The sequence below is a fragment of the Phaseolus vulgaris genome, chromosome 4 (assembly GCF_000499845.2).
Source record: "Phaseolus vulgaris cultivar G19833 chromosome 4, P. vulgaris v2.0, whole genome shotgun sequence".
In the NCBI taxonomy this organism is placed as follows: Eukaryota; Viridiplantae; Streptophyta; class Magnoliopsida; order Fabales; family Fabaceae; genus Phaseolus; species Phaseolus vulgaris.
The window spans coordinates 35,294,972-35,322,486 of record NC_023756.2 but is presented as its reverse complement, the minus strand read 5'-3'; the positions used below and the strand labels follow the sequence as shown (position 1 = coordinate 35,322,486).

The 27,515-nt window shown below is 27.7% G+C and overlaps 4 protein-coding genes and 2 non-coding genes across 7 annotated transcripts; 4 read left to right on the top strand and 2 right to left on the bottom strand.

The window, feature by feature from the left end:
• Nucleotides 1-2,907: 2,907 nt before the first annotated feature.
• On the bottom strand, nucleotides 2,908-3,733 carry LOC137837567 (uncharacterized protein PAM68-like). Its single transcript, XM_068646593.1, has one exon. It carries the CDS (start codon nucleotides 3,685-3,687, stop codon nucleotides 3,163-3,165), a length of 525 nt encoding a protein of 174 aa, XP_068502694.1. The 5' UTR covers nucleotides 3,688-3,733; the 3' UTR covers nucleotides 2,908-3,162.
• A 218-nt stretch (nucleotides 3,734-3,951) lies between these two features.
• On the bottom strand, nucleotides 3,952-7,618 carry LOC137836488 (DUF21 domain-containing protein At5g52790-like). Its single transcript, XM_068645177.1, has 12 exons — nucleotides 7,321-7,618; nucleotides 7,159-7,235; nucleotides 6,756-6,839; nucleotides 6,553-6,666; nucleotides 6,218-6,304; nucleotides 5,998-6,137; nucleotides 5,820-5,907; nucleotides 5,492-5,565; nucleotides 4,876-5,057; nucleotides 4,491-4,732; nucleotides 4,256-4,302; nucleotides 3,952-4,147 (listed from the first exon to the last, which is right to left on the bottom strand). Exons 1-12 carry the CDS (start codon nucleotides 7,499-7,501, stop codon nucleotides 4,069-4,071), a joined length of 1,395 nt encoding a protein of 464 aa, XP_068501278.1. The 5' UTR covers nucleotides 7,502-7,618; the 3' UTR covers nucleotides 3,952-4,068.
• Nucleotides 7,619-8,432: 814 nt separating this feature from the next.
• On the top strand, nucleotides 8,433-10,301 carry LOC137836487 (F-box/LRR-repeat protein 25-like). Of its 2 annotated transcripts, XR_011085303.1 has the most exons (3): nucleotides 8,433-9,563; nucleotides 9,712-9,994; nucleotides 10,047-10,301. XR_011085303.1 is itself a non-coding variant. In XM_068645176.1 (2 exons), the coding sequence occupies exons 1-2, from the start codon at nucleotides 8,658-8,660 to the stop codon at nucleotides 9,886-9,888; spliced, it is 1,083 nt and encodes a 360-aa protein (XP_068501277.1). In that variant the 5' UTR covers nucleotides 8,434-8,657; the 3' UTR covers nucleotides 9,889-10,301. The 2 variants fall into 2 exon arrangements, 1 of the variants encoding a protein (XP_068501277.1); XM_068645176.1 differs by having other exon boundaries at nucleotides 8,434-9,563; nucleotides 9,712-10,301.
• Nucleotides 10,302-15,001: 4,700 nt separating this feature from the next.
• Nucleotides 15,002-15,073, top strand: TRNAK-UUU (transfer RNA lysine (anticodon UUU)). Its single transcript has one exon. It is a non-coding gene; the product is annotated as a tRNA-Lys (tRNA).
• A 5,022-nt stretch (nucleotides 15,074-20,095) lies between these two features.
• Nucleotides 20,096-20,167, top strand: TRNAK-UUU (transfer RNA lysine (anticodon UUU)). Its single transcript has one exon. It is a non-coding gene; the product is annotated as a tRNA-Lys (tRNA).
• A 2,970-nt stretch (nucleotides 20,168-23,137) lies between these two features.
• Nucleotides 23,138-24,446, top strand: LOC137836486 (uncharacterized). Its single transcript, XM_068645175.1, has one exon. It carries the CDS (start codon nucleotides 23,339-23,341, stop codon nucleotides 24,047-24,049), a length of 711 nt encoding a protein of 236 aa, XP_068501276.1. The 5' UTR covers nucleotides 23,138-23,338; the 3' UTR covers nucleotides 24,050-24,446.
• The last annotated feature ends 3,069 nt before the right edge of the window (nucleotides 24,447-27,515 follow it).

The following is a 27,515-nucleotide window of genomic DNA, read 5'->3' as shown; positions in this document are numbered from 1 at the left end:
TTTATACATTACTGAATGTTTACTTTTTTCTTGTGGAACATATACCCCTATTTTTACTTATTAATGTTGATGATATTACAGTTACAGGAGATGATGCACTGGTTATTTCACTTCTCAAAAGATCTTTGCCATTAATTCAACATCAAAGATTTGGTTCCTTTGAAATATTTTTTGGGAATAAAAGTGACACATTCTAAGACTGGATTGTTTCTCAATCAACAAAAATATACCTTAGAAATTTTGTAAGATACAAGTATTCTTGCTAGCAAACTAGTATGTACTCCATTAGATCATAATCACCCTTTGGTTGTTGATATTGGTGAAGTCTTATATGTGTTGAACAAAGTGGTTTTGATGATTTCCAAATTTGTCATGAAGAATTTTGTTGTTGTGTGTGTCTAGTTAGGTAGATTTTGAATTGTTAATTTGTATCTAGTTATGATCCAAGTTCATATGATTTGAAATCTCTTTTGAAAGTTTTGTTTTTCAAATTTGTGTTAATTTTAGTTAGTTGATTCGTATTTTAAATCGGTTGAAATAACTTATGTTAAAGTCAGATGACTACAACAAGTTTTTTAACAAATTGATTTATTGTATCAACCGATTGAAAAACACTTAAGGTTTTTAAAAGAATTTAAAAATGATTTGTTTTCTTTTATCTTTTTTGTTGAGTAAAATCAACCAGTTATTTTGAAAAATGAATTAATTTTTTATGTTGTGATTTCAACAGAAAATGAAAACAATCAGTTTGTTTTAAAAATGAATTAAGTAATTTTAACAGAATCTTGTTAAGATAAAGATTCTCCAACTTTTTTTAAATGATTTCAACAAATTTCATTAAATGATCAAACTAATTTAACCATCTTTTAAGTCTATATAAAGATAACTTTTAATAAGAGATACTACAAAATATGTTTTTCAAGAGAGAAAATAAAAAAGCTTTAGAATCATTATTGAAATCTTGAATCATTGTTAGGTGTGAAGTAGGATTCTGGGTTATTCTTTTCTATTGTTCTTTATTGTGTAATGCCCAGGTGTATTCTAAATTCATTCTTTTATACTGTTTTGTGTTGTAAACAGTTTCAAATAATGTTTCTGAAATCTGTATTATTGTTGAGAGTGTTGTGTGTTCTCAAAGGGTTCAAGATCAATACTCTTGGTTGTTTTCGCAATCTGGTTTGATTGCATTAGTGAATTCTCAGTGGTGTGCTAAGAACTGAATGTAGCTCTTGGTTAAGAATGAATCAGTATAATTCTTGTGTGAATTCTCTCTTCCCTACTCTGATATTTGTGATATATTATGTTCTTTATGTTCTGCGCATAAAACAATCAATTGATTTTTAAAAAAACCAAGTTTAAATTTTGATTACATAATTGTTGTTCTTTTAAAAACCACTTGAACAGATTAATCAATTGTTTGATTTAATTGATCTTTTCAATCTAACACCAGTATTTGCAAAACCAATTCACCCCTATTGTTTCAAGCCATATATTCTAACAAAATAATCTTATTGTATATAGAAGATTATTTGGAAGACTATTATACTTTATAATCAATTGTCTGAATATCACTTATATTGTGAACCTATTGTCACAATGTATGTCTTCTCCTTGTGACTTCCATTGGCAAACGACACTTTGAGTGGTGTGATACATCAAATCTGCTCAGACCATGACATACTACATTCATCCAACTCTTCTCTATTGGGCCTTTTGTCCCACATCTAGAATATCCACTATCAATTATCGTATTATTTTGGATCCAAGTCTTTTTCATGGCGAACCAAGAAACAATCAACAATATTTCACTCATCTACTAAAGCCAAGTATCTCGCCATGGTTAATGCCATCAGTGAACTCTCATGCTTGCAGACGCTTCTCCATGAATTGGACATTCCACAGCATCCTGTCACTTTATCTTGTGATAATGAAATTGCTCTTCATATACCAAAAATCTCAGATTTTTTTATGAATGAACAAAATATATTGAAATTGATTGCCATTTTATTCAAGATAAAATTCAAAAGGGACAACTTCGAACAACATTTGTCCAAAACTCTTCTTCTAACTTCACATACAACTTACAAACTCATGTATCGTCCTAAACTTTGAACTTGAGGATGAGTATTACAGAGTCAAAGATATGTTACAATTATAATTACTCTCAAATATTGTAATTAGCTTAATTTTAACCCTAATTAATATAAGAAAGTTACTTGCCCAAATTTTTTTAGAAATTTATCTTAATCTTCCCTAAACTTATGTTTCACTTGTATATATTTATCTCATATATAATGAAAAACACACACCGAGCATTGACCTTCATTTCATATAATAAAACACACACAAACACATACTCTCAAATTTACCTTAATCTTCATTTTCTAGCATTGATTATTTTGAGCATATATATATATATATATATATATTATATTCAAACATTAGCTATTCAACTCGATGATATCAAAGGCACTTTCATATTCTAATACCAATCGTTCGTATGTCAATAATAAATATCTGATAATTGTATCATAATGAAAAATCAATCCAAGCCCCTTGAGTTTTGAAAAGGAGCATCTGCCATCAGAGACAGAACAAGCATGAGTTCTGTTATAAAAACAGATAACAGAACTCAGAAATTGAACCTTTTGGCATTGGCTTGCAGATCAACATGGTACAATATTCACATATATCTAATGAACACTGCAACTCTAAGAAATTCTGCAACTAGTAAGAAAATTGTAACTCCTCTGATTTCAACATCCTATCAAAAATCTTACACACACTAAATCAAATTATTGTACGGCAACGTAGACCAATACTACTTAATGTTTTCACTTAGAAATTAGAATAACAAATTTTCGCACAGTGGTAGCAAGTAAGTCAAATCTAAGACACGATGAAAACTTATCAAATATTTCATCGATTACACTAACAGCTACTACAATAGTCATGATTCTGACTTCTAAGTACACAATTCAATTTATCTCATACAACATTATGAACCCATCTGCAAAATCATCACCTTAATTAGGAGAAACTATTATATATTCTGGAATCATCATAGTTGTGAACAATCATTATGGCATGTAGTATAATTAGAACTATGAATAGGTGGTGACAATTCGAAAGTATCTAATAATTTCTCCTTCAGTAAGCCATCTACTTTGCAGCCTCTTCTTCCTGCCACATATCTACCCAATTTTTCTGAATCTGTTCCACCCCAAGAAAAGAACCATCCTTTTCTTCCATACTTGCGGAGAGTGCCCCATATGCAATCCCAACAGAGGAAGCTCCAAAAGTCAAGAATGCAGTGATAAAGGCTAACCACCGTGGTGCATCATACACTTGGTTTTCCCTAAGCACCCCAAAAATGTGCAAGAAGATCAACCCCAACCCCATTGGCACCCCCACAGAGAACAAGATCCTACGTATTATCCTGTAAATAACTGGTCTGGGAAGCTCATCATCATCATCATTGTTTTTCTTCCTAATAGGCCTCTCATTGTTATCTCTTCCAACAGGTGGAGGAGTGGAAGAAAAGCCTTTGGCACTAGCACAAGGCTTTAATGTGCTGAAGGGGTGGTTGAGCTTTTGTGTAGGGTAAGAAGCTGGGAAGTTTGGTCTGCATGGAGAATGTTTTGAGAGAATAAGAGATGAGTTTGTTGCACAAATCAGAGTTTCCATTGCTTCTGTTGTTGTGTTTGGTTGTTCATCATGCTTGGAGTGGAGATATTTTATTCACGTATATCTTATCCATAAAGGAAATGGTTGGTCATGAGCCTCACCATCTATGTCATCATGGCTTGGGATATTTGTTATAATACTATGGATATTTTAAATATAGTTATTAAGTTTCATACATGAACAATTAAAATATATTTACAGGGTTAACTCATTAAAAATAAATCTTATTGTAATAATCTATAATTAAATGAAAATGTATACATCTTTTCCAATGAATTAAATTTTATTGTATTGATATCTTGAAAATCAAAACCATGATGTTGTGAACTTGTGGAATCTTCAAGTCACTGAGACTAAATGAAATAAATAGTAGAAAGTTCTTTATCGATGACCAGAACCAGAAGTCCTCCATGATGATCTTGATTGTGACTTAAGTGACTGCAACAGATTAATTCTAATGCTGAAAATAAGAAAAATTGAAACATGGAATTTGTCAATTGCTATGAATTCATTTGGGTGAAGCAGAAATGAACAATGTAATATTAAAATTTAATGCAAATTTACTCACTTCTGTTGAACGTGAACATATTCATCAGTTTCATCCAATATGTCTCCCTTGTAAATGAAAAAAAAAATAGATAGTAATCAGCATTATAAAACATGATGAGTTTGATATTTCAAAAAATGAAGAAACATTTCACTAAACTCCTATGGATCAAGTTGTTTAGTTGGTAGCTAAAAGTTTTAAGAATTTGAAGTGTATTCTGCATTTTTAACACTATAGAATAAATCACCATTCTAACCTGTAACAGTTCCTCCATGACATCTTCCATTGTGATGATGCCAATAACCTCGTCGTCTATGACATCTGGAAGAGAATCTGTTTGTTCTTGTGAGAAATATTCATTTTCTTGACTCGCTTCACTGTCTAGTTCCATGACATTTCTTAATGTTGGACTATGAAATTCTGCATCACTGGAGTTTAAACAGGATTCATGTACAGAACTTCTCTGACTCATGTCAAGGACAAAGGAAGAATCAGATTCTGCATATTCCAGATTGAAGAAGATAAATGATTTTTTCTCCTCCAAGAAACTAACTTTTTTCTACTTTTGTTTTGCAATTCATCTTAAGTAAAATGTTGTTCAGTTTGACATGATACCATGGCAAAATTCTGTAAGATGTTACCTCCAACAACTTGAGCCGGATTTGATATTTTATGAGTAATTGCATTAAAAAAGGTGGGTGCGCCCATAGCATGAGCTGTAGGGATCTCTCTGTCATTGTTGGATTTCAAGACCATAGCCATATGACTGTGACCCTTCTGGAATTGATTCAATATCTCATATAGAGGCCAACTTTCATAAACCCTGTTACACAATTATTAAATGAACAATATCTTGTAGTTAATATAGTAGAGAGTCTCTGCATGAATGAAGATCACAAGGGATCTTCTAGTCTTCTCACTTTTCCTTAAAAACAGTTGTTTTTCAATTTGTACAACATTAAATAAGGATCTTTTTGTCTCACTGTAGCAATATCTTACATACATTAAATACTTGATATGGTTTCAGGTTTAAGTCTTATAAATGGAAAAAAATAAACAAGGTTAGGAAGGAACACCCCTCACTAGAGGTGGGTCTATCAGGTTCTCCTACAGAGAACAATTATTAGTGAAGTTGATGATACTTTGCACTATTTACCATGATGACTAGAAAAACATCACTATGTGTGATGGTCAATCCTGATGTTAAAACTCTGATGGAATCTGGCTTTTATGTTCCTGTCAAATTAGCTCTATTACCTTGGAATTTTCCTAATAATCAAATTCTTTATGGGGGTCTCATCTTCAGGGCGGCAGAATATCAAGTTTTTAACCTGTAGAAAAGAATTCACGGCACTACTATATGAATACAAAATATTACTAAGCAATGTTGAGAAAAAAGCTAATGTGTGCATGTAACAACATTGTCTCAAATGTCAAATGGAAGCTTTCTCTTTTGTCTTTATTAATTGATTGGACATAATGACAATACTATACTTCCCAAGTTTATATATTCAAGATTTATTGCAGAAAATACTTAAATGCACTATATTTGCCTTATGTCATATCTGGTTCTTCAATTTCTTACCAATATGACGCCAATGACACTTCTTCGGTGTCCAGAATGGATAGGTATTCGACTGTGACCTTTGCTCATTATTTGTGTCATTGTATGCCTGATGACAAAGGTGAACTGCATTTATAGATGAAATATTTGGAGAAGAAAGTTGATGTATATGACCTCAAGTTGAGTTATGACAGATTACATGTCAAGTTTAGAATTTATATCTAGAGAAAAAGTTTGAGATATGGGTGTCATTGCATCTTTAGCTGTCTTCTGAGTCAAATCTATAGCACCTGTGATTATAGAAGTTTCATGATGTGACAATTCTCCACCTTTCCCTGCCTGCATGTGAATATTTTAGCAACTAATCTCACTTATGATTAAGTTAGGTCAGAGAGAATATACTAGGATAGGAGGAAAACCTCATTTGCATGTAAGTGCACAAATGTCTTCAACTCTGACCTTCTGAGAAGAACTGATTGTTCTTTCCCTAGAGCCCAATCCAGCACCTGCCAAAATAGAAGAATACTTGAAGATATTAATTTATTTTTCTTAAAAGATGAGTTTTTCCTTGAGAAACTGAAATAAATGCTTCTATGCTCTAGATCTATATACTTTTTTAGCTTTTAATTTTGTTAATATAACCATGAGTTGCAGAAAGAAGCAGTTCTGTTATTTCTAATTTGTTGCAACTTGACAATAACATTGAATAACAAAATAAATATAGAAGCAAACACAAACATAACAAACACTTTACCTTACTAGCAGGGTAGGTTATAGGGAAGAAGATCAGCAGAAGCAGTTGAACAATGGGAGCCATTTTTGCTCCTAAAGTTAGTCCATATCGAGAGCATACAGCTTGAGGTAAAATCTAAGATAATAAATGTAACATGAATTAATTTAAGAAACAAGGGCCTCATCTCAACATATTGTTGGTGCATCTTTCAAAACAAGCATTACCTCTGCAAACACAGTCACCAAGGGTGCCGACATGAGAATGGTAAACCAAGAAGGGATGATTGTGTCCATAAAAATTGGCAGTGCCTTGAACAAGAACAATTGGAATCACTTTTTTGTAAATTTTAACAAAATCATTTATAGTACCTACCTTCATTTAACAGCTACAAAAATTGTTGTTTCCAAAGAATGTTATTAGACCCTCCTTGCATGAGCATATAGCATACAAGTAATGTGAGTATTTGTTTTATCATCAATTCAAGTCAAAAGGGATTTTGTCTAAAGGAACATTTTAGAGAAAGAAAGGAAAAACCATTTCTGGGCCTATTACTTCAAAATCTAGTGCCTGTGCTTCTTTAAGTTTAATAACCACATCAACTAACTTCATGTGCTATATAAAACATACCTCTATAGCCAGTGATTTTCCTAGAAGAAGGGTACACAGGACAAAATGACCATTCTTTACCAAAGGTCGAATCCTTTCTGCAGATAAAGTAAGATAGTAATACCTATCATGATGAAGATCTTAAAAACTGCATAATGTAGTGACATGTGTTGCGATGGTAACCTGCATGCTTTCTGTCTTTTGGAAGACCAGACTTACTGATGACTTCAAGATCAACTTGGCTGAAGGACAGCAGTCCTAGAGCTAGGCCTGATGCAAGGCCTGCCAGTGACACCAGCAATAGACATAGCATTAAAAGAAGCCAAAAGTCAAGCTCACAGCATGGGAACTGATATTCTCTCATTGTGTGAATGGAAGAAATCTACTAATAATGTGTAGTATGGTGAAATATGTAACCATATTTATTGAGTGGTTTATCCAATGGCTTGGATTTTGAAGAGAACTGGCCATGAGTACTTGTGTAGGGCATCAACATGTGACAATGAGGAAGAAGATAGAAGATAGATACAAATAACATTCGGCTCAAAGACTGTGAATGGGGATTCTCAGAAAAAAAAAATCGCATCAAATGGAATGAAGTACAAGAGTGTCACTGTATATTAAGAAAAACTATTCTATATTAACATCAACCCTTAAAAGATTTATGTTTAGTACTCAAACGTATAATTTTTTTCTTAAAAGGATACTATTTTGTATGTAAAATAAACTACTTTTCTTTTTTCATACTTTCAGTTTCTTAAAATCAAATTATAAAGATTGGAATATCGACTAAACGTATACAGAATGTTATCTGCTAATGAGAATTATAATTTGACAGAAGGAATGGTTTGGAATTCTTAAATGCAGACAGCAAAAATTGACTTGATTGCACAAATGCTTTTTGTTATAGTGAAAGACAAAGAAGGAAAAAAAGTTTAGGGCCTGGTGGAGATATCATAGTGAAGACTTTGATTAGAAAATAAAATGAGACAAGAATTGAGGGGTTGAAAAAGAGATTGTAGATACAAATAATGATGTAATGCAAATATTCAATGCTTAAGCAATAATTTATTTCCCCACTTTTTGTTGTTGGCCAAAGGAACAAATCCTTTGACTCAGCATTGTAGCTATACTCCAATTAGTGAACACAACTTCTGAGCACTGATTGTTGTAGAATAATTTTTAATTTCTTGGTGATGGTTGACCAGAAAAATTAAAATTCCAATATATATATGAAACTTGATTAGAACCAATGGAAAGTTGCTTATATGAAGTTTGATTAATAAATAAAAATTGGCTTGAAATACATGGTAGGTTGTTTGCTTGCCCAGGACGGCCTTAGAAAATTTGCTTAGTTTCTCTTTAAACGGAGCAATTATTATGTAATTATAAGCCTTTTTGTAGTTGGTTTCTATAGATAAATAGTTTTACAGCATATAAAGAAGGGTTTTGGAGAACCCTCTTCAAACTCATTTTCTCTTCGGTTTTCAACTGATATCATAATACACACAGTAAAACTGATGGAGAGGGATTGGATCAGTGAGTTGCCTGACACCCTTTTGCTCCACATGATGAGTTTCATGAGCACAAAATATGCTGTTCAGACTTGTGTCTTGTCTAAAAGATGGAATCACCTTTGCAAAAGACTCATCAACCTCACATACTCTCCTGTTCCTAATCTCCCGAAGAAAAGTGGGGTTGAAAGGTTTAAGAAATTTGCAACCTGGGTCTTATCTACACGAGATCACACTTGTTCCCTACATAATCTTGGTCTTCACCTTTGTTGGACAGAGCCTGAACTCTTAGATAAGATCATTAAATATGCTTTGTTTTGTAATGTGCAACAGTTAATTTTAGATGTGTATTCAGGCTTTAGACCTGATTTTGAGTCCCTCCCTTTAATATTTTGTTCTCAGTCTTTGACATCTCTTGAGCTTTGCATTGCATGGAACTATGCTCTCATAGTACTTCCAAAATCTCTCCACTTGCCAGTATTGAAAAAGTTGCATCTTCAATGTGTTAGATTCACAGCAAGTGACAATGATTCAGCTGAGCCTTTTTCAAATTGTCACTTGTTAAATACTTTAGATATTAGATATTGTTCTTTGGATGATGATGCACAGGTGCTTTGCATATCTAATTCTACCCTTTCTAGTTTCACAATATATGAAGGACAAACTTACCAAATTCTGCTTTCTACTCCAAATCTTAGTTCTTTTACCATCAGGGGTTCTGCTAGTCACCAACTCTTCTCCACATGCAATCTTTCTTTTCTTGAAGAAGTAAATATTGACATGTCTTGGGATGGACGTTGGGCTGAGAAAAGTTCAACCATCAGTTCAAACATCATGAGATGGCTGCAAGTGCTTGCCAGTGTAAAGAAATTGACCTTTTCTTCTTGGTATCCCTTTCAAATAATGTTACATGTAAGTTACTTCAGTAGGTTTTTCCTTTGTTTTGTTCTTAATGTTCATATCATGTTTGCATTCATATGTCAGAATTTGTGCCTGCTTTCAATCTTGCATTTCAAATATATCCATTTAATTATGTCTCCTACTCACTTTAATTGTGTAGGATTTCTCCAATCCCATTTCAGTGAGATCTGAACCTCTGAGCTTAGTAAGATTGGAGTCACTGAAAGTGATTAAGCATTTCTTTGTAAACGTATCTGATGAGAAAGTAAACACAGTAGTGGAGTACTTGCTTCAAGCCTCTCCAATGGCCAAAGTTCGCATCATAACCAGGGCTTAATTGATATACTTGCTTAGGTTTGGAAACTCAACCTTTCACTTTTAGTTTTACATTAAGTACAAATAATAAAATTGAATAATATACAAGGGATAAGGAACGAGTCAAGGTTTAAGGACGGTTTAAGGACGAACTCCTCCTCAACTAAGGAACGAGTCAAGGTTTAAGGACGGTTTAAGGACGAACTCCTCCTAGTTGAGGGCTAAGAACATCATGTCAATATTCCGACTTCAAATCCATTAAAATAGCATTGATAGGGTCAATCATTGTATATAAAATATTGTCCGCTTTGAAACTTCAAATTCCTGTCATGATTTTGTTTTTAAAAAACACTCTATTTTAAGAGAAGAAGACTTCTAAGTAATGTAAGATGTACCAAAATATTTATTAATATAGTTGATTCATGTTCAATGTCTCATGCATATCTCTAAAAAAGAATTCAACAGAAAATATTATACTTAATTCTTTTGGTAGAGAGTTTCTTCTTTGCCCTTTCTTTTATACTTGCTTTCTTCTATCCTAAATATAACTTTTGTATAAATTATAGGTAAAACATTGTATGTGTCTTGTTCTTGTAAGTGTCTTGTTTGCAACGTATGTTAGATATTTTATTTTATTTAGCCTGGACGAATAGCTTTAAATACTTAAGAAACTTGTACTCTCCAAAAAAGATATATGTTTTATCTGAATTGTATAAACCGAACCAATTTGATAAATGCAACTTTTATTAGCTTTGATCAATAATTGTTAGAACATGTTCGGATGAAGTTTCATAAAACAAGTTATAAATAGAAATTTTAAAACAATTATAAAAGAAAGTTTTTAGTGTATGTATAAATTAATTTTAGTTAACTTCTTATTTTTTATTATTATTTTTATTTTGAAAAAAAATTTCATGTTATACATCACTTTAAAAACTGACATATCAACTAGAACTAAACAAATATTTTAGACTTCAAAATTATTAAATAAAGAGAAAAATATTGTTAAAAAAAATACAAACAAATATCATAAGTCAAGACCCATAAATAAAAAACAACACAAAATTAAACTAAACAAAACATTAGAGTTTAATAACTTCTAAACAAAACATAAGAGTTTAATAACTTCTTATGTTTTCTATCTTAAAATGTTTATGGAGAAGATTGTAAAAGACTTTACTAAATGTATCCACTACAAAAATAAGTTTATTTTCTATATTATTCTATTTCTTATTCTTGTTAGCTATTATTCTACCTCTTAATTAGATTTCATCTTTCAATTAGTCTCTTTCACGACAACTTTTTATTTGAGTTTTTGTTTTTCTATACAAGTTGTATTAGTTTTTTTTTCATCAATAAAATTTCTCTTTCATCTTTTCTAATATGACGATTTTGCTTCAATCATAATTATTAAAGATTTTTGCTAATAAAACCTATCAATATTTATCATATTATTTTTCTCTCATCTTTATCTGATTTCAATCTTTTTGGATACCAACTCTAATATAGATAAAATGGTTGTCATGAGAGAAGTCTCACATAGGAAAAATCTACTTCAATCACTTATTTTTCATGTTATAAAAACAGGAGAGTGTTTTATTGGAAAGATATACCAAAATCTCTTATTAATGAACTAAGAGATAAAATTAGTAATTTTCTTTACATTAAATTTTCCTATTTTGAAATATTGGTACATTATTGATTCCTTTAATTAAATTAACAACATACTGCATATGCTTTCTAAATCAATGTTGATATTTTATGATGGTTGTTTCTGCTAAACCCTAATATTTTATGATGGTTGTTTCTGCTAAACCCTAAATTGCCTTCTGAAGTTTTATTTACCTTGTAGGTGCTTAAGAGTTAAATCTTTAAACTTTATATTTATTTATATATATATATAAGTATAAATAAATTAAAGTATATTAAGTAATTTGTTATAAATTTATAACACTTTTTCTAATATTTATAACACTTTTTCCAATAAAAAATGACAGATTTTCTTTATATATATATATAATTTTAGATTGTCTTTTAAAAAGAATTCATATAGTTGTTGTTCAACATCAGTTTTTTGTTCGTGTTTTATTTACTTTTACTTCTATATAGAAAGTTAATCTATTTTTATTTCTATAAAAAGTTAAAAAGTTTAGTTAATTTTGCTTTACATTTTTATTGAATTACAAGGTTTTGATAAATATTTTTTTTATGTTATTCTTTAACATGTCTTTATGTATAAATATGAAAGGTTCTTCAAGATTTTTTTTTTTTTATGTTATTCTTTAACATGTTTTCATGTATAATATAAAATATAAAAGACTCTTCAAAAAGATGAATTTGTTTTAATTTGAGTATAATGTTAGAAAGTTGTAGGAATTTTAAATAATATAATAGATTGTGGTTATGTCTATGTGATTATTTATTTATTATGAGGTTGTTAATATATATATATATATATATATTATTTTACTTTTTGAAATTAATTTTTGAAAATACTAATTACGTAGTCATGTTTTGTTGATTAAGGGTATTATTTTAAATTATTTTTTTTAAACTAAAAGGTCATACATAAATAGTTATGGTTTAAATTAACGTTTTTATAATTATGGCATAAAATATCAATGTTTTTATATGACCGTGATTTTTTATATATTTTAAGTCACTTTGCTAAAATTGTGATCTTTATTATGTTTTAACAACACTTTTATATCCGTAGTCTATTTCAGTGTTATCTAAAGTAAAAAAATGTTGTAATGTTCCATAAAGGGTGTTATTGTTTTCTCTTTGAAGTTAAAGAGAAAGGTGTGTAATTTTTGTTCATTTACTAAAATTACATATTACCTATTGTTTGTTTTCTTCCTTTTTTTGTCTTTTATTTTAGTTGAGTTCTTTTGTTGTTACTTTGTACCTAAGAGTGGTATCAAAGCTTGGTTTCTGATTGTATTATGTTATTATCACTAAAATAGTGTTATAGAAAAATTTGAGTATGCTCGGTGATTGTAGTTAGTTTGATCTTTCACATTAGAAAGGATTTATTCTTGTTACATGTATAAGTCAGTTTTAAAGTCATGACAACAAATATGAGATAGAGAAGTTTGTCATTGTGAAAACTGAAGATGAAAACCATTTTGAAAAGGACAATTGTGCAAATAAAATTAGACAAAGACCTATGTACATCATGAATCAAAGGTGAAAATAAATTAATCACAATGTTATCGCAAATTTGCATTTAGCAATGACAGATGCAGTTTTATCCAACATTGCAAGGAAAACTACTACGAAGGAGATTTAGGACACTCTTCAAATTGTACAAGGTTTAGTCACTTCACACAAGAATAATCTTGAAGAGGAAATTCTATACTCTTCGAATGAGAGAGTTCACATCAATGATGGACCACATCAACAATATGTTATTTGCCCAACTTTTAGTGACAAATTTCAACATAGTTGAAAATGAGCATGCAGAACTTCTACTTTAGAGTTTAATTGATTCATATGATCAACTCATTGTCAATATAACAAATAACAATATTGATAGGCAACTACAGTTTTAGAATGTTGTCGAAACTATTCTTGAAAAAGAATCCAAGCGAAAACACAAGGTACAAAGGGTGGAAATTTCAAAGCAATCATATGCTTTGATGATAATGAGAGGTTGATCAAGAGAACATGACTCTCTCTAATAGGATTTAAACTCATGATAGATCAAAGTCTCAAAGTAAGAAACATCTCAAATGTTATCATAGTGGCTAAAGAGGGCATGCAAAGAAAGATTATTAGCATAGGAAGAATGGAGAAAAACTAAAATAATTTATTAACATGTGTAATAACCGATTAAAACAAAGAACGTGTCTAAATGATTTTCAAATTCTACTAGAAATAATTATTACCAACTTCAGATAATCAATTAAATCCATTAAGATTTGTTTTTAATTAGCATTTCAAAAAATTTATAAATAGATCTTTTGATTTCACTTGTTGACATATCTGATAATACTTTGAAAAAATAAATTCCCGATCATTTAAGATTGTTCAAAGAATTATTCCAAAAAAGTTATGTTGTGCTACTTAATTTTCTTGTCTTCCTTCTGCTATGTTGTTTTCTAGTAACATCTTCCTTTTTTTGAGTTGCTAGAGTGTTTCCAATTTGTATCCTCTTGATTGTTCAAGAGTTGACTTTGTTGGTTTCTTTCTTGGTGCGATCTAAGGGTAGGACAATCCTCGAGTGTTCAAGAGTTGATCTTGGGTTATTTTCTCTTAGTGTGATCCAAGGGTAGAACATATATTTTCTTGATTATATTCAAGAGTGATCTTATATTGTTTCATGTTTTGTATATGTTTTGCATGATTGTTTGTATTAAACTTACAAAGATAATTCCAGTTATCCTATAAAGCTGAATAATTGAGAATGAATGTAAAATTGTATGTGATTTGAACAGGTATCTTTGGTGTGATCTCTCTTTCTTTATCATTTTTATCTTGTCTTTGCTAATATTTATCAGTCTTAATTTCACAATTAATTGTATTCAATTTTTTAATAAATTTTTTAAAATAGTTTTAAAAAGTATTAATCTTTTAAAAAGGTTTTAAAAACCAATTCACCCTTTCTTGATGGAACTTAGCCTCGCTTTCTTTTCTAACATATTTAACCTTAAATATACAAATATACAAAAGTTTGAATAAAAAATGGAATATCAGACATGGACATTCAATCAAGGGTTGACTCATGAATTCCAACAAAATATTTGCATGGATTCTCGTATTAATGCTTAAGTACAACTCACACACTATACATGTTGCATAACTAATACACTTTCATTGATCAAATAATTAATTCAGTGTCATTACCTATTGAATGTTATTTGTCTAAGAGATAATATTATCATTTAGTTTTATTATTGCATATAAATTTTATCATAAAGTTGAAAATTATAATATAGAGATATAATTATTAGGTTTATTTCCTTCATCCAAAATATTGTAAATAATTAAATAGTTTTTTTTTTTACTTGTGCTACGAACATATGATATTAGACAGTAAATTCACTTCACTGTCACAACCTTTGAATAATAATCATAAGGTAATTCTTCATATTACACTAACTATTAGCGTTTAAAAGAATAATTTTCATAGAGCCGACTTAGCTCAGTGGTAGACCGTGTGGCTTTTAACCACGTGGTCGTGGGTTCGATCCCCATAGTCGGCGTTTCACATTGAAATCTTGATGTTTACATTAAATTTTTTATTTAAATTTAAAAAAACCTAATTAAATTGATATATTAATACGATAAACAATTAAAAAGTCTTGAGTTGTGAAAAGTATATTAATATCATAACTTTAAATTTTCTCAAATAACTCAATTATGGTTATGTTATGACTAAACAACTAATATATGTTATATTTTTTTTGACCTTTAATATACTTACTATTTTAAGGGACTTTTATAATTGATTTAGCTTAAATATAACAAAAAAATTGAGATTAATTTTAAAAATAAAAATATAATTAGTCATTATATTGAAGAGACTAAAGAATTATTTGTATTTAATTAATTATCAACTAGTTAGATTCTAAAGTTGGTAACTAAAATTTTGATAGTTAATTAAATATCAATTTAGATACTATTTATTAATAATAGAAACTAATTTTGAATACCAATAGTTTTTTTAATCATTAAAATAGTATATAATTTAGTTAATGCAGTAATTTTTTTAAAAAATTAGTCTCTATTCAATAATTTTTTTTAATGTATATATTATTCACTATTTAGTTATAAATATTTTTTTTTAAATTAAGAATGGTGTAAACCCCTAAACCAAAATCATTTTCTTTAAGAACACATGTTAATTATATCGATTACGATAAAAAAAATATTTAATATAATGTATGTCTTTTTTTAAATCAATTATACAATTTACATAGAAAATGAACATATCATATTGGTTAAGTTCAGAATCTATATATATATATTATAAGAAAATCATTAAATAAAAATCATTTTAGAGATCAAAATTAATTAGTTGAGTGATTAAATTAGAAACAATTTTAGAGACTAAATATTTAAAATTAACCATCAAGATTTTTCTATTAAATTTAAAATCTAAATAATTGATAGTTAAAACCTTGAAATATCAATTTATAAACTATTAGTTTTGGAACTATAAGAGTTTTGAAACTTCTTATATTTTCTACCGTTAAAATGTTTATGGAAAAGATCGTTGCAGAACTTTACTAAATGGACCCACTACAAAAATAACTTTATTTTCTATATTATTCTATTTCTTATTCTTGTTAGCTATTATTCTACCTCTTAATTAGATTTCATCTTGCAATTAGTCACTTTCACGACAACTTCTTTTTATTTGACTTTTTATTAGCCTTTTTTTCATCAATAAAATTTCTCTTTCATCTTTTCTAATTTAACGATTTTGCGTTAACAATATGTTGTAAACCATTTAATCGTAATTATTAAACATTTTTGCGAATAAAACCTATCAATATTTATCATACTATTTTTCTCTGAATTCAATCTTTTTTATACCAACTCTAATAATAATGAAATGGTTGTCATGAGAGAAGTCTCACATCGGAAAAATATACTTCAAACACTTATTTTTCATGTTATAAAAACAGTGTTTTCTTGAGAAGACATACTAAAATCTCTTTTTAAAGAACTAAGAGATAAAAATAGTATTTTTCTTTAAGATTTTCTTTATATTATTTTTTCCTATTTTGAAATATTGGTATATTATTGATTCCTTTTAATTAAATTAACAACACACTGCATATGTTTTCTAAATCAATGTTGATAATTTATGATGGTTGTTTCTGCTATACCCCTAAATTGCCTTCGAAGTTTTATCAAACACTTTGTAGGTGCTTAAGAGTTCAATCTTTAAACTTTATAAATTTATAACACTTTTTCCAATAAAAAATGACAGATTCTCTTTGTTTATATATATATATATATATATATATATATATATATATAAACTATTAGATTGTTTTATATGAGTTGAACATATTTCAATTTATTTAATTTTGTATTTCTAAAAATCATACAAACTCATTATATTATTAGTAGAAAATTATTGTATTTTAAAAAGAATATATATATATATATATTATGTTTTGAAATTTTACTAATTGTTATTTTAATAAGAATTATAGTTGTTGTTCAACATCAGTTTTTTTTATCATGTTTTATAGTCACAACGTTTTATTTATTTACTTTTACTTTTTTTCTTTTTTACTTTTATATGAAAAGTTAGTTTATTTTTATTTCTATAAAAAGTTAAAAAAATTAGTTAATTTTGTTTTAATTTTCTATTGAATTACAAGGTTTTGATAAATAATTTTTTTTATGTTATTCTTTAACATGTCTTTGTGTATAATATAAAAGACTCTTCTTTAACATGTCTTCCTGTATAATATAAAAGGCTATTAAAGGCTCTTCAAGATGAATTTGTTATAATTTAAGTATAATGTTAGAAAGTTGTAGGCTTTTAAATAATATAATACATTGTGTGTAATTATCTATTTATTTATTATGAAGTTGTTAATATATATATATTATTTTATTTTTTGAAATTAATTTTTGAAAATACTAATTACGTAGTCATGTCTTGTTGACCAAATATTATTTTAGATTTTTTTAAAATTAAAAGATTAAACTTAAATAATAATCATGACTTAAATTAACATTTTTATAACTATGACGTAAAATATTAATGTTTTTATGACCGTGATTTCTTATATATTTTAAGTCACTTTGCTAAAATCGTGGTTTTTATTATGTTTTTATTATGTTTTGACAATAGCTTATTTCAGCGTTGTCTAAAGTAAAAAATGTTGTAATGTTTTAATAAAGGGTATATTTTTTTTTCTCTTTGAAGTTAAAGAGAAAGGTGTGTAATTTTTGTTCATTTACTAAAATTACATATTACCTATTGTTTGTTTTCTTCCTTTTTTGTCTTTTATTTTAGTTGAGTTCTTTTGTTGTTACTTTGTACCTAAGAGTGGTATCAAAGCTTGGTTTTTGATTGTATTATGTTATTATCACTAAAATAGTGTTATAGAAAAATATGAGTATGCTCGATGATTGTAGTTAGTTTGATCTTTCACATTAGAAAGGATTTATTCTTGTTACTAAACATAGAGTAGTAGTTTGAAAGTGTATATCTATGAAAATTTTGGCTAGAAAATTGGTACATAAGTGTGTTCATTAATGACCCACCTATCTTTCATGGAAACTTGTCTAATCATTGTTATAATAGACAATATTACTCAGTGAAAATTGTAAAGTCATTTTTAAAGTCATGACAACAAATATGAGATAGAGAAGTTCGTCATTGTGAAAACTAAAGATGAAAACCATTTTAAAAAGGACAATTGTGCAAATAAAATTAGACAAAGACCTGTGTACATCATGGATCAAAGGTGAAAAGAAATTGATCACAATGTTATCGCAAATTTGCATTTAGTAATGACAGATGCAGTTTTATCCAGCATTGCAAGGAAAACTACTACGAAGGAGATTTAGGACACTCTTCAAATTGTACAAGGTTTAGTCACTTCACACAAGAATAATCTTGAAGAGGAAATTTTATACTCTTTGAATGAGAGAGTTCACATCAATGATGGACCACATCAACAATTTGAATATGTTACTCGCCCAACTTTTAGTGACAAATTTCAACATAGTTGAAAATGAACATACGAAACTCTACTTTAGAGTTTAATGATTCATATGATCAACTCATCGTCAATATAACAAATAACAATATTGATAGGCAACTACAGTTTTAGAATGTTGTCGAAACTATTCTTGAACAAGAATCCAAGCGAAAACACAAGGTACAAAGGGTGGAAAGTTCAAAGCAATCATATGCTTTGATGATAATGAGAGGTTGATCAAGAGAACGTGGCTCTAATAGGATTTAAACTCATAATAGATCAAAGTCTCAAAGTAAGAAACATCTCAAATGCTACCATAGTGGCTAAAGAGGGCATGCAAAGAAAGATTATTAACATAGGAAGAATGGAAAAAAACTAAAATAATTTATTAACATGTGTAATAACCGATTAAAACAAATAACGTGCCTAACTGATTTTCAAATTCTACTAGAAATCATTGTTATCAATTTCAGATAATCAATTAAATCCATTAAGATTTGTTTTTAATTAACATTTCAAAAAAATTATAAATAGATCTTTTGATTTCACATGTAGACATATCTGATAATACTTTGAAAAATAAATTCACTATCATTTAAGATTGTTCAAAGAATTATTCAAATTTGTATCCTCTTGATTGTTCAAGAGTTGAATTTGTTGATTTCTTCTTGGTGTGATCTAAGGGTAGGACAATCCTCGAGTGTTCAAGAGTTGATCTTAGGTTATTTTCTCTTTGTGTGATCCAAGGGTAGAACATATATCTTCTTGATTATATTCAAGAGTGATCTTGTATTGTTTCATGTTTTGTATATGTTTTGCATGACTGTTTGTATTAAACTTACAAAGATAGTTCCAGTTATCCTAAAGGTTGAATAATTGAGAATGAATGTAAAATCATATGGATTTGAATAGGTATCCTTTGTGTGCTTTCTCTTTCTTTACCATTTTTAGCTTGTCTTTGCTAATATTTATCAGTCTTAATTTCACAATTAATTGCATTCAATTTTTTAATAAATTTTTTAAAATAGTTTTAAAAAGTATTAATCTTTTAAAAAGGTTTTAAAAATCAATTCACCCTTTCTTTATGGAACTTAGCCTCATTTTCTTTTCTAACACATTTAACCTCAAATATACAAAAGTCTGAATAAAAAATGGAATATCAGACATGGACATACATTCAAGGGTTGACTCATGAATTCCAACAAAATATTTGCATGGATCCTTGTGTTAATGCATAAGTACAACTCACACACTATACATTGCATAATTAATACACTTTCATTGATCAAATGATTAATTCAGTGTCATTAACAATTGAATGTTATTTGTCTAAGAGATAATATTATCATTTAGTTTTGTTCATTGCATATAAATTATAGCATAAAGTTGAAAATTATAATATAGAGATATAATTATTAGGTTTTTTTCCTTCATCTTAAATAGTTTTTTTTACTTGTGCTACGAACATATGATATTAGACGGTAAATTCACTTCATTGTCACAACCTTTGAATAATCATAATATAATTCTTCATATTACACTAATTATAGAGCCGACTTAGCTCAGTGGTAGAGCGCGTGGCTTTTAACCACGTGGTCATGGGTTCGATCCCCACAGTCGGCGTCTCACATCAAAATCTTGATGTTTAGATTAAACTTAATTAAATTGATATATTAATAAGAAATAAAATAATTTCCCCATTAGAAATAAGAAGATGTAATGGCATGATTTTAAGATTTATTAATCAAATTGTGTATGGTTAGTCTTTAATCAAATTGTCATTGACCTTTAATATACTTACTACTATTTTAAGGGACTTTTATAATTGATTTAGCTGAAATATAATAAAAAATTTGAGATTAATTTTAAAAATAAAAATATATTTAGTCATTATATTAAAGAGACTAAATAATTATTGATATCTAAAGTAATTTTTATTAACAATAAGTTTCTAAATTTGTATTTAATTAATTATCAACTAATTAGATTCTAAAGTTGATAACTAAAATTTTGATAGTTAATTAGATATTAATTTAAAAACTATTTATTAATAATGGAAGTATATAATTTAGTTAATAGAGAGTAATTAATTATTTTTTAAAAAATTAGTATCTATTTAATAAAAAAAATTAGTACTGTATATATATTATTCACTATTTAGTTATAAATGTTTTTTTTAATTAAGAATGGTGTAAACCCCTCAACCAAAACCATTTTCTTTAAGAACACATGTTAATTATATATATATATATATATATATATATTTATTAAGTTATAAATCAATGTTGAAATTTTCTCTCTTTTGCTAATTATATTGATGAAATTTATATCAGTATTTCAACCTATAAAATATTTAAAATAAGTGATATAAAAAATATATAGACTAATTGTTAAACAAACTAGAAATAGTTGGATATAACATACGTTTCTTGGGTACGAGTGTTTGTTCTTGGGAATGTTTATTTAGAGACATTTTGTTTGTGTGAGAGAATTAGACAATGAACTTTTGTCTCATAAAAAAAGTTAATTACATCGCTCTCTTTAGAAAGAATTTAAAAATAGCTGGTATACCAGGCCATCAATTAAGTAATATTTTACGTTTAAAATATAATTTTATTTTTTTTCATTATTAAATCCTCGTGTGGATGAAAATATTTTCGGTGGAAAAGAACGTACATTAAAAATAATGAAAAAAAAAACATGTTCCGCCATATTATATAAACTCTGCAATAAGTATTAATATATATATATATAACTTTTAGTAAGATTGGCATAAAAACATTTGATGATCATTTTTTATTGAAAATGATTCAATCAAGCACAGTTTCAATATTTAAATTTTTTCAAAATAGAAAACAAAAGGTAATATGCAATTTTGTTAATCTTCAAGTTTTGAAAATGAAAAACTAGAAAAAAAAGGAAAATCATAATAAATGAAAATTGATAAGAAAAACGTCTAATATGTCAAAATTATAGAAATATACAACATAAAAAATTTAGAATTATACAAGATAAAAAAAGTTTAAAAAAATGTACTAAAATGGGATGGGTTCGGATTTATTGTGTTTTAGATACCCACTTTGCAATTTTAAAATCTAAATCAAACTATAGTTAACCCATCCAAATGTAAATGGTTGGTTCAAATTGATGGGTTGACTTGAATCTGTGTACATTTCTATAAATAAAGAGCTTATATATGTGGTTTAATTAAAAAAGTGTTAGATCATAAATCATGATTCTCGAAAGTTTTGTCTAAAACAAACTAAGTTTTAATATTTAAAAAAGCTGACTAAAATGTTAGTTTATAGACAAAACATTTGTTAAGAAAAAGATAAATTAAGAAGTTAATGCATTGGATTAAAAGTAATTCATTAAGTATATTATTGTTATATCTTTTACTCCCTTATGCAATATAATTTCTGGTCTACTCAAATACGAAGAAACACTGCCGAAAATAATGAAATAAAAACCAAACTTTAGAGATAAAAAATAATTAGTTATTATAGTGACTAAATTATATACCATTTTAGAAACTAAAAAAATTGGTTTCTAAATTAGTTTATAATATTGTTAAATGATTTCTAAATTGGTATCTAATTAGCTACCAAAGTTTTTGCTACCAAATTTAGAATTTAAATAATTAGTAATTAAAACTTTGGTAGCTAATTAGATACCAATCTAGAAACTATTTAATGATACTAAAAACTAATTTAGAAAAAAAAAATTAATCTTTAAAATTGTTTCTAATTTAGTCACTATAGCGACTAATTATTTTTTATTTTTTAAATTGGTTTATATTTCTTGATTTTCTTGTAGTGAAATAATGATAATTGAATTTTTTTCAAATAGTATGACTTACGGTAGTATTAGAAAATTATTAAATAAAAATTAATTTTAGAAATATAAAATAATTAATTGTTATATTGATTAAATTTGATATTATAAATTAAAAAAAATATTGATATCTAAAATAATATATATTATTAATAAAAAACTATAAATATTTTTAAATTGATATATAATATAGTATAACAAGTGAATTAAAAATGTTTTGGAATAATGGAAAGGAAAGGAAAATATGTGCTGCAAGTCCAATGCAACTGTTAAAGCAAACTATAGTACTGGTTGTGACATGAGCTTGAAGTCCTACAATAATTGACTGAAATTGGTGAAGCAACATCCAAAGCATGCAGAAAAAAACTATTCCTTATGATATTTTCTGGATTGCAATTTTATTTTCCACAGCCTAAATAACTGAATGAGGTTATAGTTTTTCTTGACACCTTGAACCCTTTACCAAAGGATAAAGATAAAGTGTCAAAGGAAAAAGCAAAAGAAGAAGAACTTAGCAGGTATATCTTAAGTCCTTTTGCTTTCTTCCCTTCTGTACTGGGACCAAAATGAATTTTGAACATTTTTCCTCTTTTGTGTTTCATATAAACACTTGGTGAAAAAAAATATGCAGATGCATCATTTGCTCATCTTTTGATTTGTCAGTATCTTTTGCAACGAAAAGGTTTCTATATATTAACTTATACATATTCCATTGTTTGTAAAGAAGTTTATCTGAACATATTTTTAACTTTATAATAACCTAAGGATGTTGTTATTAAATTGCTGTAACATTCTTCATCAGAATTTTTCCCCAAGAAGAATCTATCAGTGAACATCTTTTTCTTTTCAACACCACTAGTTTCCCGCTCTTGAATACCCTCCAAAGCAGAAAACTATAGTTATCATATATACTTACAACATCACTATTTGCTTCACAAAGATTTTCCAAGTTCATCCAACATGGGAAACTGTTTATTGGGAGGCATGGCAGATCCTGAAGCAGTAATCAAAGTCACAACATCAGATGGTGGAATCATGGAATTCTATGCTCCAATTACTGTGAGTTTCATCACCAATGAGTTCCCGGGGCATGGCATATTCCTAAGTCATGAACTGTTTTGCAAACCACTTGGCCAATTTGATGAGTTGATGGCTGGACAGTCTTACCACTTACTGCCACTTAACAACCAGCCGGAACACCCTCCGGCTGGCGGTGACAGCTGCGCCGCCATTCGACAAGGGCATGTTCGTTCTCATAGTGTTCCTACAACCCCCTACCCTCCTCCATACAGAATGTCCTTGGACTACCAACACCACCAAGGAATGAGGTTTCTCAACAAAACCTCTATAGAGCCTTTCTCTTGTAGGACTAGTATTAGTAATACTAGTAAATGCAGCATTGTTACTGGTTCTAGTGGTAAAAGCAGCAGGTTCTGGAAAGTGAAGTTGGTGATAACTCCTCAACGGTTGGTGGAGATTTTGTCACAAGAGGCTAGAACCAAGGAGTTGATAGAGAGTGTTAGGATTGTAGCCAAATGTGGGGTTGCTGCAGGTGCCATTTTACCTGCATCTGCCGCAGCAAGCATAGTGTCTGATCAGTGGAGCCTCTCCACTAGTGGTAGGAGTGCCTGTGATTCCTCTAAGATTGATGCATTGGTGGTTGGCATTTAGTATAATGCATGAAAAAAAACTTAGCAACCCAGTTTCACTCTATCTTTCTGTCTCTACACTTGTATTTGGTTACTTAGCTCCTCTTTTTTATTGTCATATATGTTTCTTTGTTGATTTTGTATGCTTGTAAAAGTTCAGTCTAGACACATTCTGTCATATCATATTTGTATAGTGTGAGTTGTTGTGTACTTATGGTGGTGGCATGTCCAAGGCACAAATGTGTGAACCTTTGCTTGTTTTTTTTCACTGTTTGGAAGAATGCCAAATGAAGCAGAAATTGATAGTTAAACTTCTGCAGAAATGGTGCTTTGATTTGAACCTAAAATGATTAAGTGATATAGCAGTGAATGTTGTCAACATTCTTATGAAATTTTTTAATATCCTATTTTCTCTTTTATTGAGTGATGTTGCATACTTTTTAGCATATTCCTTTTAGTAATTCTTTCATTACTTTAAAAAGAATATTAATAGCACATTAAAAACACTAAATTTTTTATACACTCCATTATTGTATGACATTCCACCCTTATTGCTTTGCAAAGAATGTGTTGTAAAGATTGATCATCCCAATAAAAACAAGTTTTACAATACCATATTCTAGTCTTCCTCTTTAAACTAAATGTTCCTAGGTTGACAATTTTATTAATCTATACCATCATTCTATAACTTTTTTTTATTAATTTTTATTGAATAATTTAATTAAATATCTCAATTTAATACTTTATTATTAAAAACTAGTTATTCTTTAATTATTTAGAAAAAAGTGGTTATGTACTAGATGTAGTCTGCTTGCAGTATAAAAATATCTTGTTTTCGCTTTATCTCTTTAAATTGCATTTTCTATTATCATCTATATTAACTTTGGAAAGGAGAACTATGGTGAGAATACCTATTTGAAATGCTTTATTCTAATAAATTAGTTAAGTTGTAAAGTTTTATTATACTCTATCAAGGGAATAAGTCCCTAAACTATAATTATAACGATATTTTTAAAAAATTAAAATTAGTTAAAACATAATTCAACTTTTTCTTTTTGTGTTTTTCCGTTTTTCACATTCTTTCTTCAATGCCTTATCAACAAGAAATAGAATTATGAGTTTCGTGACTTTGTTATTTATTTCATCATTTCGGTCTTTCTTTTTTTTAGACATAAACATTTATGTTTGTTTGATCTTTTAAAGCTTCAATACATTTTTGTTGTATCACGATTGTCTCCATCTTAATTCTTCATAATCCAAAGTCGTTCTCCACAAAATCTTATCAAGTTTGGTGGTTATATCTTCAATTCTTTGACTTTTATTTCTTGACCCTACGACTGAAATCAATTATTGAGTTAACAAATAACCTAAATTAAGGGTATAATAGAAAATTATTAAGACAATTAAGTTTAATAAATATCTATACTTTTAGAGTATATCATACCACTTCTAGTAAAAGTTTTTCTCCCTTCCATTAGACTATATAACCATTTGATTGACTTCTTCACTAAATAATTTGTTATACATAATTGAAAGTGAGTCATCACAATTTATATTTCATGTTCCATTTAGATTGGTTGAATTATTGTCATATGATTTGATTAACTTTTAAGTCTTTCTTTCTATTTCTATTGTTATTTAACTCTTTTTAAGTTGTAAGGTTATATTTCACTACCTTTCTCCCTTTCTCTTCAAACATCTTTTGCTATCTTTATTTCATTAATTTCATCATTTAGATAATATATTCGTAATATATGAGTTTCTGGTTCACGTTTACTTAAAAAAATTCACAAAAATAAGTATAAAAATAATTTCATCAAACTTAAATTGATTATTGCTATTTCCAATTTTTAATATTTTTTTAATAAGTTTAACTAAGCATTTTATATGTTCTTTCATTCAAATTGAATTTTTAGCTAGTTGTCAAAATAAATAAAAAATCAAATAATTAATATTGGAAATCCCACATCGACTAGAGATTAGAGCTTTTCATAATATATAAGTGGGTGCAAACCTCACCTCATTGAGCCGGTTTTATGGGGTTGAGTTAGGTTTAAAGCCCACTTCTTAACAACTAAAAATTTTATTTTATTGAATTTATTTTTACTATAGAAAACACAAGTATTATCATCTTATAATTTATTTTTAAAATTAAACTTCGTTATGCATTTTTAAAAAAAAATTGGAATTTAGGATTTTCTTTAACCAAAATAAATGTCAATTGTGAACTCTTTTTATTTAGATTAACAATTTTAACAGTTTTCAATTTTAGTTAATGGAAAATGTATAAAGTAATTTAAACTTATAGAAAGCAATAAATTTCAATAAAACAGCTAGATTACAGGAAAAAGAAGTTTACGTTAGTTCATAAAAGTTTTATTTTTTAAACATATATAAAAATAAAGCTTATACATATTTTGGGTAATTCTTTTCATAAACGTTAAATAGTAAATAACAACACTAGAATTAAAATTATTTGCAAAAAGGTCAATATTATTGAAATTAATATTTTCTTAGAAAGAAAATAACTTACATTAGGAAAAAAGAAGAAAACAAGAAGAATTATTGAGATTCAATAATAAGAAAGCAATGAAAAACAATCATTTTGGAACATGCAAAAAAAAGGCAAAAAAAATTGTAAATATGATGAAATAAATAATTTACCAAGGTGCTATAAAGAATTTAAATAAATGAATTAAAAGATAGAAAAAAAACACTTTTTTTAAATTAATAATTACAATTTTAACCTGATGAAACTTCTAGTGTGATTAAAAAAAATTATTAAATTAAAAAGAAAATTAGTAACTATATTGATTAAATTAGATATTATTTTAGATGCTAAAAAAATATTTATGTCTAAATTAGTATTTATTATTAATAAAAAATTTATAAAATAATTTTTAAATTGATATTTCAATTAGCTATTAATATTTTAGCTACTAATATTTTATATTTTAAGTTAATATTTAGAAGACTAATAGAGACGAATTTAAAATATAAAATAATAAGTAGTTAATGGTTAGATATCAATTTAGAGACTATTTTATAAATTTTTATTCAAAATAAAAACTACTTTAAATACCAACAATGTTTTTAGTTTATAAAATAATGTCTAATTTAATTAAATAATAATTAATTATTTTAATCTCTGAAATTAATTTTTATTTAATAATTTTTTTAGTGTACACTTTTTATCTTAAAATATTATATGTAATCTCTATTTATATATTAAACACCACAATTACTTTCCTCCAACATCACATGTGTCTTAAATGAACTCTAACTTATATGTAAATTCTCATAACGTCTTTTCGGATTCTTCCAAGTAATTTCTTTTAACTTTTTCTCAAAAAATAATTTCTTTTTCATCAAGATATGAACATTACTTTTCTTGATTCAAAATTTCTTAACCTTAACCTCTTATTAATAAAAATTACATTAGTGATTACCACCTCAAAAAATATGATGACATCCAATAAATTATTTTT